This window comes from Hevea brasiliensis, chromosome 16, assembly GCF_030052815.1.
Source record: "Hevea brasiliensis isolate MT/VB/25A 57/8 chromosome 16, ASM3005281v1, whole genome shotgun sequence".
Lineage (NCBI taxonomy): Eukaryota > Viridiplantae > Streptophyta > Magnoliopsida > Malpighiales > Euphorbiaceae > Hevea > Hevea brasiliensis.
The window spans coordinates 42,232,134-42,244,779 of NC_079508.1; the positions used below are offsets into that span (position 1 = coordinate 42,232,134).

At 26.0% G+C, this 12,646-nt stretch overlaps 1 protein-coding gene across 1 annotated transcript; it reads left to right on the top strand.

Annotated features, from left to right (window-relative positions):
* The first annotated feature begins 5,809 nt into the window (after window positions 1-5,809).
* On the top strand, window positions 5,810-12,395 carry LOC110670753 (TMV resistance protein N). The gene is made up of 2 exons (XM_058137780.1): window positions 5,810-6,582; window positions 11,763-12,395. The coding sequence occupies exons 1-2, from the start codon at window positions 6,098-6,100 to the stop codon at window positions 12,034-12,036; spliced, it is 759 nt and encodes a 252-aa protein (XP_057993763.1). The 5' UTR covers window positions 5,810-6,097; the 3' UTR covers window positions 12,037-12,395.
* The last annotated feature ends 251 nt before the right edge of the window (window positions 12,396-12,646 follow it).

Sequence of the window (12,646 nt, forward strand, 5' to 3'; positions counted from 1 at the left end):
TTACCATTTAAGAAGGAGGAGAAAGGAAAATATTTCCCTTGGAAAACATAAGCCAAAAGGAATTGGGGATTAGACAGTATTCTCCACCCCTATTTTACCAATAAAGGCATATTAAACAATTCTAAATCTTTAAAGCCCAAACCACCATGCAATTTTAGTTGACAAGTTTTTTCCTAAGAAATCTAGTGAATTCTCCTTTCGTGCTCTTTCTAGCCCTACCAAAAATTTGATACCATACTATTGATAGTTTTACAGGATGAAGGGAGTTTGAAACAACTCATAGCAAACATCGGGATGGCAGTAGTCACTGCTTTTATCAACACTTCTTGTCCCCCTTGAGATAACAATTTCTCTTTCCAACCTGTAAGCTTACTTTGAATCTTCATCTTAATGTCCTCAAAAGCTTAAGATTTAGATTTTGATATGATTACTAGGAGACCTAAAAACTTATCTTGCCCACCAATATTAAGAACTCCCAACATAGAAGAAATTTGCCTCTTAAGGTTCCTTGGCATATTTAGACTGAAGAAGAGGGCTGATTTGCTTAGATTGATCTTTTGACCACTCACCAATGAGTATATGTGGAGCAAGTGATGAATAGTGGAATCATCAGTAAAAGGTGTTTTACTTAAGGGCCCTGTCAAGATACAAAGATTCCATGAACAAAAGAACTCTTTAACTAATGGGATAACCACTCCGCCCACATTAGAAAAAGATGTGAGGAGAAAAGATCTCCTTGTCACAAGCCTATAGAAGGTTTAATCAACTCTTTTTTGTGTCCATCCATTTGCAACGAATAGGAGACTATAGAAATGCACTTCGTAATTCAGTTAGTCCATACATTATGAATCTCAAAGCATTTAAGTGTGTGTTTAAGGAAGAACCATTCAACACATTTATAAGCCTTACTAATGTCTAACTTTAAGGCCATCCCATACTTTTTACCCATCCTTCTAATATTAAGATTGTGCCTTATCTCATGACTGATCAAAATGTTATCCAAAATGAGCCTTCCTTTAGTGAATGCATTTTGCTTCTCACTAACAATAGTACTCATGATAAGTTGGAGTCTATAAGTAAGGACCTTAGATATGCTTTCATAGAAAATATCACAAAGGCCAATTAGTCTAAGGTCTTTCATTGAGCTCACTTTTTTTACTTTTGAAATAAGAGAAATAATGGTATGATTCATGCTTTTCAACATTTTGCCTTCCCTAAAAAAAACTGAAAATAGCATCACTGACCTCATCTTCAATAATGCTCCTATAGTTTTGGAAGAAATAACCCTTTAGGCCATCCTTACCCACTGCTTTGGAGGGTTTTTTTTTTTTTTTTTGAGGAAGCGACATTTTTAATTTCCTCCCTTGGAAGAAATAGCCCTTTAGGCCATCCTTACCCACTAGATGAATAAGGTCTTCATTCATTCTGTCTGTCACCCTTGGAAGAAACCCTATTATATAGATATCAAAATTTGACGGATGAGATGAAATATAAATATTTTTGAAATAATTGATAGCCACCATTGAGATGCTCCCAAAGGAATGATGCCATATGCCATTATCATCCTTCAAATTAAGAATATTGTTCCTTCTCTACCTTTGTAACACCTTTGCATGAAAAAACAAACTGTGTTTTTGTCACCTTACTTCAACTAGTTTTGTCTAGCCTTTTACGCCTAAAACCTTTCTTCCTTACAAATCTCCTATTTTAGCTCTTATTCAATATCCCAAATTTCTACATCATCCCATTGAGGTTGGTGTTTGTCTAGTAAAAGTTGATTTTCAAGAAACTGTATAAGAGCTCTTGAATTTTGGTTCGACTATTTTCTCCAATCAACCAAATTATGATGATATAATTTGAATTTTGAAAAAACTCAACATTTGAGACTTCACCACCTAGTTCTACCACGAGAAAGAAATAATCTACTCCACGTCACTGTTCCCAACCCATCGTGCATTAAAAACAAACCTCCCTTTAGGTTTTGAACAATGATTGATTGTAGTTAATAGGATTGGTTTATGGTTAAATCTTGTATCCTCTAAATGGTAAATAATAGGATTTGGATAGTAATGTAGCAAGTTGGGCAAGCTCATTTCTCTATTTACCAGTTCTTGAATATTGTCTAGATGACCTCTTTTGTTGTTCCATGTAAATCTTGATCCATCAAAGCCAAAATCCATCACTCCTATAGCATTTACAAAAGTTTTGAAATTGTGGATTTTATTTTGAAAGTGATGGTCTTCCCTTTTTTTGTCATGTTGGTCCAGAAAATAATTAAAGTCCCCCATGAAGGTAACTTCAACTTCCAAGTTCTGTTTATATCTAACCATAGCATGAAATTGAGCCAGTTTTATCTCATTATTCGAGTGAAAATGAAATAACAATAAGTCCCATTCATAGTCAAACTGTAAATCCACAATATGCACATGAATGTAATAGAAATCATGGCTAATAACATTAACATCACAACTGTCTTTCCAAGAAATACATAAAACCCCAACAATACCTCTTGGGTCTACAAAATAAAAATTAGAAAAGCCGCAACTTTGAACTAGTTTCCTTACTAATAAAATCTTCATTTGGGAGCTTAGGGCCATTTAGAGCTTGCTTCCTCCACTGTTTCAAATTGTGATTTCAAAATAAAAACTCATTGTAGTTTCCATTCGTCATCTGCTATTACTTTCCTCTTATCAGTGATGGGTTCCCCCTCTTATAAAGGTACATCAAAATGATACTTTTCCTCATTCAATAGTTCTTTAATTATAATCCATGAACTAGGATTAGTATAGACTCTAGTCATTCCTTACTTGCTCAATTCCTATTGACTCTAGTGGAAATCTTGTTATTTCTCCTTCCCTTTCACTTTAAATAGTTCTACAGCTAGGCGTGAGCACTACAACAGTTAAGATCGAAAAATTGAATTGAATTGTTTTAGTTTAATTTTTTGGTTTGGTTTTTTGGGTTTACGGTTTGATTTTGGTTTAGGATTTTCCATAAGTTCGGTTATCAGTTTGGTTTTTTAATAAAAAATCAATGAAAAACTAAACCGATAGAAAAAGAATGGGCTTTAGTATTTTGATCTCCGTTGTCCTATATGCTCCATAATTTAGCCCAACTCACTTATTGTTAATACTTAATTTTCTAACCCAACCCAACATATCTGTTGAAACTTGACTTGAAGAATCCCTAACCCTAATCTTCACATTTGTCTCAATCATATAAATTCTTATATTCTCTCACTCTCTCACTTTGCGATGCCCACCCTTTATCCCTCTCCCACCATCTCACCTCAGTTCATCTCTAATTTCTCTATAATCTTCTCCTCATTCATTAGATTTGTGAGTTTCTTGTTGGTTTGATTGCTTAGTCCTCTGTTTCCTACTCGAGTAAGGTCTCTCTCGTTAGTCTCCTTCTCCCTGCGTAGTTGCATTGTTGCTACTAATCTTTTGATCTTCTCCTATTAATTCAACCTCCAAGGTGATGATGGTTTTCTCCTTTTTTTTTTCTCCATCTATTATTACTGTTGCGGTCTATGAAAATTCCTTATGGGTATGGACCTACAAAATAAAAAATAAATGGGTTAGAGGTCCATCAATATGGACCCGATGAAGACCCTCTGATACTAAAGTTAGAATTGATATGAGAGAATAGTATTTTAAATTGATTAGGGAGAAAGAACATACCTCCATTGATGATTTGATCTCTTTATATAGAATATAGACAATGAATGGTTATGGTAAGTCAACTATGTAATTATGTAAATATTGTTAGTTAACATAATTATAGAAATTTATTTCTATTTATAATGCATAATTATAGGGATTGTTATATTTGGCAATCCTACCAATATTGCTTATCTTTAATGAAAATTCTTTTCTTTTATTGAGTGGGTTCTACAGTGGTTGAACTGACTGAACAAATCTCATGGTTGAACCATTAAATATCATTAGGCTCGTGAACCATCCAAAAACCTGAGCTACTGAATTAATTATATTTATTTTAAGGAGTTATATCATTAGTGCCCCCCCCCCCCCCCCTTCAAGTACGAATCTTTAGGTTCATTTACATGTTAAAGCTTTGGTCATCCCCCTAATTTTTTTTTAATGCAGACTATCATCTTGATAAACTTGATAATGGTAGAAAATTTTCCTTAGGTGAATTTGCACCTTCGATTTGCTTATTTTGGTAAACTATTCCTTAGCTAGACTTACACATTTAATTTGCTTACTTGGTGGGATATCATTTTAGATGGGGTAAGTACCTTTATTTTAGTCTGATGAACTATCGTCATAGATGGACTAAGTACATTTGTTTTAGCCTGGTGGATTATCATCATAGATAGGCTAAGCACCATTTATTTTAGTCTGGTGGACTATCACTATAAATGGGCTAAAAACCCTGGTGGACTATGTGAGTTATCAATTTTCCCACCAACACATTATGTTATTTCATCACTGTTTGATCAGATGCTGCTGTTAACTAGAGAACTGGTTTCCCTATAGTTTAATTTTTGTGCCATTGAAATAAGGTTTGACATACTGTCTTCCTAGTTAGTCATAAAGAATAAAAGGAAATAGTAAAAGCTAAACAAAGGTAGGTGATAAGTTGGTGAGTTAGGATTTTAGAGTAATGGCGATGTAAGGATTAGGCAGCCAGGGATGCTCACTAATCAATTAATACATGTAAATACATGTAGAGCTTATTTAATTCAATTCAAAAAAATAAAAATTTGTGGAATTGAATTAAATTTTATGTTTTGTTTGTTTGGTTTGAAAAAAAAAATAATTTTGAGAATTCAATTCTAGAAATTGGTTTTAGGTATATAACAATTCATATTAAATTTAATGAAATTTGAAATGAATTTCGCAAAACTTACATAGCAACATTTTTTGAGCTAAAATTCCCAAATCAAAAAAATTTCCTCTAAATCATTCATCTTTTATTTAGCCATATGTATTAGTTCTACTTAATTGGTAAAAATAAAAATTTTAATATCAATCAATGTGCCCCTGTATCTATCATAATCTATCATAATATGAAATTGTGTATTTTCTTTAAGATATATATGCCTTAAATTCTACTTAAATGCCTTAATTTGCTTTTTAATTGTTGTTTAAAATGCACATATCACAAGTACTATTAATATCTATCATTAATTTAATATATTAGAATTTTATATTTATTCTAACTTTTTAATATTTAAACTTATTATGCACTTATTAATGATAGTATTTATATTATTATATAAATCTCTTATATTATAAAACATGTGAATTTATTTTATATTTATTATTAAATTATTAGTTAGTTTTATATGTTTGTTAATTGCTATAAATTTATAAGTATATATTTTTTTTAATTCTATTGAAAATTATGATTTTTTATTTTAGTTTTAATGATAGTTTTGAAAATAAAAATAAATACATTTTAATTTTAAAACTATATTAAACATAAATTATATAAAATTTAATTAAATTTTACTATCATAAATTCATTTCAAATAAATCCTAATTAGAATTTATTTTAAAATGAATTTCAAGTTTACAGATGGAATTTAACCAAACACAATGGTAATTTTGTTTTTATATTTAAAAAAATTAATTAAAATACTACCAAAACCAAAAATCAGAATAGTTGGAAGCTGCCCTTGAAGTTCCATTCAAGTACTTTGATCCGACGAGCTGGAAGCGGAAAGAACGAAGAAGGTTGTTAACAATTAACGCGAAAACTAGCCTAGTAGCCTATGTGTTGACTTGACTTGCTTCAGGTCCTTTCCTCTCTCTTTCCACCTCTCTTGAATTTCCTCTTTTCATTCTTTTTCTTCCCTTTTCCATCATCCCATGAGTGCTTTCTCTATAAAAATCTGCAAAATCACAGCTTTACAAATCGTCCTTCTACTGCCAATTTCTCTATTTCACTTTTGCTGCAATATTTGAGTTCATCATTAAACTCTTACGCTTCTTTATTTTATTCGGATTTTGCATCTTAGATCGATTTGTCATAGGGTCCAATGTCATTCTTTGTTTGTTTGCAAAGAACCAGAGGGAATTCTAGCAAAAATAAGTGATTTTTGTTCTGGAGGACGATTTTTTACAGAATGGCTTCCTCTTCTTCTACAGCCCCTGAATGGAAACACGATGTGTTCATTAGTTTCAGGGGTGGAGATACGCGTGATAATTTTACCCATTTTCTTTATAACAAATTCTATCAGAAGGGAATTGAGACTTTCATTGATAATCAGCTGAATAGAGGAGAGGAGATCACTCCAGAGCTATTGAGAGCAATTGAAGAATCGATGGTTGCTGTAATTGTTTTCTCACCGAACTACGCGGATTCACCATGGTGCTTGGAGGAGCTCGTGCATATCATGGAATGCAAGAAGGCTCATGGGCAGAATGTTTTACCGGTGTTCTACCACGTAGATCCTTCGGATGTGGTGGACCAAACTGGGGATTTTGGGAAAGGATTTGATAGAGCTAAAAAAGAAGCACAAGCTAGTGCAGATATGCGCATTGTGGAGAAGTGGATAGCTGCTTTGAAGGACGCAGCCAATCTATCAGGATTTGATTCAGCTGTTTCCAGGTAAAATGCCTTTCTCTTGTCATTTGGTTTGGGAATTCTTAAAATTGCAAAAAAATGTATAAAAAAAATAAAATTATTTCCGTTTCTGCGTGGCTTGGGAAATATTTTCCAAGTGTTTTTGGCCACAGAGGCAAAAATATTATTAAAAATATTTATTTCATAAGAAAGAACAATAATATAATTTATATTTTTTCATATATTAATTAAATTTAAAAAATGAAATTAATTTTATGTAAGAGTTAACTCATATTATTAAATGCATTCAAAATTTATTTTTCTAGAGAAAATAAATTTAATTCGATTGCGAAATATTAAAATTTGAATTTCAAAATTATATTGATGAGTGAAGAATAACGAATGAGAAAATTAATACTCAATATGAAAAATAATTATAGCTTAAAAGAAATGTTTTATTATTATAGTTTAATATTTAAATTATTATGTTATTTTATTGCCCAATTTATATATACACTAAGGATGTGCAGTTTTGATTCAATTTGAGATTTGTCTAGAAATTGAAATTGAATTAAAATTTTGGTACAGTGTTCTGATTTCAGTTTGATATAATTTTTAGTTTTTCAGTTTCGATTAAGATTTTAGTTTGATTTTTGAAATAATTTTATTTAATTATTTTTTAAAAAAGTTATATTTAAATTAGTGTTTAAGTTTTGAATTAAATTATTAATATATAATATATCATATAATATATCTTTTAATTATTTTTAAATATATAAATTTTATTATAAAGTGAATATATAATTTAAAATTAAGTATATTAAATAATATAATAATATAAGTATATTTTAATTATTTAATATTTAACTATGAGATACTAATATAATTATGAATTAATATATATATATATATATTATAATAATATATTTATAATTAAAATTATTAAAAAAAATAAAGAAATGAAATATAATATTAGATTGTATTTAGTTTATAATTAAATATACATATATAAATATATATATATATATATATATATATATATATAATTATATTAAAAAGTATATAATATATTTAAAAAAAATAATATATAAATTCAGTTCCTGATTTAATTCTGATTTATTATGATTTTGATTTAATTTTGATATAGTTTCAGTTCAATTTTTAATGAAAAATCATAATTAAATCAAAAATATCAAAATAACTTTAGTTCGATACAATTTCTATCGATTCAATACAATTTTTTAGTTCAATTCAATATCTTGAGAACCATGCATAACCCTAATATATATTAATTGTAAATCAATACCAATAATTGATGTTGTCTAATACATTTTAAATTATAATGAAAATTAAATATTTATATATTAATAAATGTTAAATATTTATAAATTAATAATAAATTACAAATGCATTTACCATATATTATATAAGCTTGCATGGATTTCAAAGTACCATGATTTTAATTTCTAATTTTTTTAAAAGTAAATCTATTTGAGTACTTTAGTATTTTTTTTTTAACTATTAATTGCTTTATATAGAATACATATTTACCTAAGTAAAAAAGAAATAAAATTTGAAAATTAAATTTTACAGTTTTATAAGTTATAAATACATAGTATACAAACACACATTTTTTTTTCTCAATATATACTGACCACTATTTTTAATTATATTTAATTAATTATTAAAATATTATTTTTTATAAATATTTTATTTGAATTATCTTTCAACATATATTAATATTTAAATAAATAGTGAAGTTAAATAATTTAATTATTTCAGTAACAATTAATTAAATTATTTTAATAATGTAATCTAAAATATTAATGTAATTAATCCTACATTATTAAATTTAATATTAATTTATCTAATCCTATACTATATTAATATTTTTAATACTCAAGCTTTAGAGTAAGCGAATCAAGGTTTGCGGGCCTGTTTTGGATTTTTTGTGCATTAGTGACACTGAAACCAGAGGCAAGCTATGCTGACAGTTATACGGTCGGTATGGCGAGAGCCTTTGCCGCCTGGCCAAAATCACCGTGGTTTGGTAAATATTTGCCAAACGACATAGCAACTGTAATTTTTTTTTTTATGCATTTTTGAAAAAAAGCTCTTCAATTCATATATGTGTTTGATATGACACAACTTAGAATATCATAATTCAATTTAATTCCATATAATTGATTTTTAGTATAATTTTATAATTAAAATTTATTCATTTTTATTTTTTAAAATCTTACCAATAACAAAAAAAAAAATTGCTACCTCTAAATATTATATCAGATAAAGCTTATTCTCATTATATAATTTAGAATTAAGTTATTTTTATTTTTAAATACTCTTAATATAATATTTTTTTTGTGATTAATGAATTTATTTTGATTATGCGTAAATTGTGTTTAATATTTAATTTTAAAATATTTATTTTAAATGTCATGTGTGTGATTGATCATAGCGATACGCACGTGAGATCCACTGTAATTAATAGTTATAATAAAGCTGTTGCAGATACTTAGATTTTATTGTATAATTTTTCACGAAAAGGTAGGGGGGAGAGAGAGAAATATGTAGGAATTTTGGTAAAAAATATTAGTTTTAATTTTGAGAAATTGATCATACCAATCTAATTTTGGAATTCATATTGCCATCTGCATATATAGAGAGAGCTATAATGGTTATAGCTATTAAAATAATATGACAGCATGCATGAAAAATGAACAATGATGATGATAATGAATGAAAGATTTGATTTTCCTAGTGTTTATTATTGCTTAGAAGGCAGCTCTTCATCTGCATCTGAGAGTTGAAATTTTATTGAAATATATTCCCGCTAGTATAATGCCCATGTTAAGTATGAGTAATTTATAATTTTTATTTTTTAATTTAATTTTTAATTATATTTAAAAAAATAAATTATTATTATTATTAAATTAATTTTAAATTAAAATTTCTCTTATTTAATTTAATTTGAATAATTTTTTATCTTTTATGATAATAAATTTTTAATTAATTTATGGTGCAATTAATCAATATATATATATAGTTTCTATGATTATTTTTTTAAAATATAATAAAAGTACTTTATTCAAAAATAATTTAAATTTTAGGAAATTTTTTTATTTTATCTAATTATTTATGTAAATTGATATTTATTTTTTATAAATTATAACAAATAATTTAATGAGAAAATAATATTATTTTAAAAATATATAAATATTATTTTTTTGTTATTAATATAATAAAAAATGTTAAATTACTAATAATGAATTGAATTATTTAATTTTAATAATTATGAAAATATATAACATTATTATTAATTTAAAATAACATTTTATTATATTATTTTTTAAAAATACTATATTGTAATTTTTTTATTAATTTGATATATTTTTATTAAATAATTTTTTGACAAAAATGATTATCATTTTACATAAATTTATAATAGAAAATAAATACATTTCATATAAACTAAAATTTTATAATATCGTCATTTACAGATAATTATCTTTATTTGTAACTAAATTTTTAATATAATCATATTTATAATTTATTTTTAAAATTTTACTTCTATATAAAAATATAATTAGGAAATAATTTATGAATAAAAATATGGATATTTAATTAAAAATTAAAAATAAATCTGTCGAAATTTAAATGATAATAAAATATAGATAATCAAAATATTAGTTATAATTGCATTCGATATATAATTATAATGAAATAAAATATTTAAAAGTTTAAAAAATATTAAATAAAAAATTTTATAAAAAATTAATAATTAAATAAATATTAATTAAATATATTTAAATAAATAAATTTTGAGAATAATAATTATTAACTTTAAAAAGAAATAATAAAAAAAGTGCAAATTAAAAAAAGATTTGAAAGCATTTAGGTGAAATAAAAATACTTGATGAGAGAAGAGTGCTTGATTTATATTAAATATTTTATATGGCATACTATTTAAATAAAAAATTAATTTATATTTAAATATTATTTAATTGAAAAACGATAACAAAAGCATTCAAATTCAGTTTTTATAACAGTAAAACATTTTCTATTTTATTGCGCGTTTCAATTAAATAGTCATAAGTTGGTCATAATAATAATAAACATTATTTAATCTTAAGAAAGTAAAATAAAAATAATATTAAATTATTAATATAAAAAATAATACATACTAATTATAAATAAATCAAATTTTTATATTTTATTTTTATAATTTTTTATATAAATTACACTTTTTGTCACTTAAAAGTTTTTTTAATAAAGATTTCATAATAAAAATAATAGAAAAATATAACAATGTAATAAAAATATTTATTAAATATATAAAATAATTTAATGTTGATTAAATTATATGATAGTTGATTATGATATCACAAATTAATGATTAATTTTCTTTAAACTAGCTAATGGCCATCAATGACCTTTTTTATTATTATTATTATTATTATTATTATTATTATGTGGCAAATAATTTTTTGTATAAATGAATTTATAAAAAAATAATATAAATAATTTTAAATATTACATTTAATCATTAAAGTTCTTAATTTTTAAAAAATTAAATTTTAAGAAAAAATAATAATTTAATCATAAATATTAAGATAGTATTATAAATAAAATGATAATTATAAGAAAAATTAAAAAAGTTAAGTAATAATTAATATTTATAAAATAATATAAATAATTTTTAAATATTGTATTTAATTACAAAATCTTTTAATTTTTAAAAATTAAATTTTAAAGAAAATAATAGTTTAAATAATGTTAAGATATATTATAAATAATAATATAATTAAAAGAAAAATAAAAAATTAAATAATAATTAATATAAAAGAGAGTATTTATTATTGATTATGATATCACTAATTAATGATCAATTTTTTTTAACTAATAGTCTTTAATGACTTATTATTATTATTATTATTATTATGATGGAGAGTAACATGCGATAAATAATATTTTTACTTAAATAAATTTATAAAAAAATAATATAAATAATTTTTAAATATTATATTTAATTATAAAATATCTTAACTTTTAAAAATTAAATTTTAAAAAAATTTATAATTTAAATTATAAATATTAAGATAATATTATAAATAATAATGATAATTAAAAGAAATTTTTTTAAGGCTCGAAAACAAGCTAAGTACATTGTTTTCTCTCTTTTTCATCATTCCGACTTATCACTTTTTGTTCCTTGTATTTGGCAGACCTGACTCCACCCTTATCAATGATATTGTAAATCATGTATTGAAGAAGTTGAATCATGCACCGTCAAATCATCCTGAGAGAGCGATTGGAATAGAATCCTCCGTGGAACAAGTGGAAAAATTATTAAATATTAAATATCCTGATGTTCGCATAATAGGAATTTGGGGCATGGGCGGTATAGGCAAAACGACGATTGCTGAGGTTATCTATGAAAGAATATATGCTCTATTTGACAGTTGTCACGACCCAACCTATGGGCCGGACCGGCACTAGGACCTGGGCCAGCTTAAAGCCCCCGAGGCCCGTAGTAAGCCTAACTGTTCATTAACCCAACTCTAAGGCCCATTTGGGCCCAATTTCAAGAAAACAAACGGACAGAGTCCGACCATAAAATGGACTTTCCAACGGGGAGTTTTCGACTCACCCGACCTGTAAACACAATATATAGTCAATTGGGGAGCTCAGCTCACCCTCCACATACTCATAGCAGCATAAAAATAAATGGGAGCTCAGCTCCCTCATCAAATCCATCCAACATGCATAGAATATTAAGTTTACAGGTCCAAAAATAATAATTTAGTTTACAGACCCAAATCAAATAAACATTTCTAACACATGCGGAAATTCTAAGATTTAACAAGTTTATACAAACAGTAGTAATCGACATCCGCGGGAGAAAGCGAGTTAACCTCAAAAATATCCTCCTGTGGCTGGAAAATTTTTGAACAGGAGTGAGCGTTCGACTCAGAGAGTAAAATATCAATTTTAACCATAATCTCTATAACTATCTAGAACTAATGCACCCTGTAGAGTGAAATGCAACATCAACATCATTTTCACATCATAACATCAAAAAGGTAATTTGGAGCACTCACGCACCCTG

What these genes read in the sequence shown, in the direction of transcription:
- LOC110670753 (XM_058137780.1), top strand. Translation starts at nt 6,098, where the DNA reads ATGGCTTCCTCTTCTTCTACAGCCCCTGAATGGAAACACGATGTGTTC. An exon ending in TTTGATTCAGCTGTTTCCAG is followed by an intron (nt 6,583 to 11,762) that starts GTAAAATGCCTT and finishes TGTATTTGGCAG; the next exon opens with ACCTGACTCCACCCTTATCA.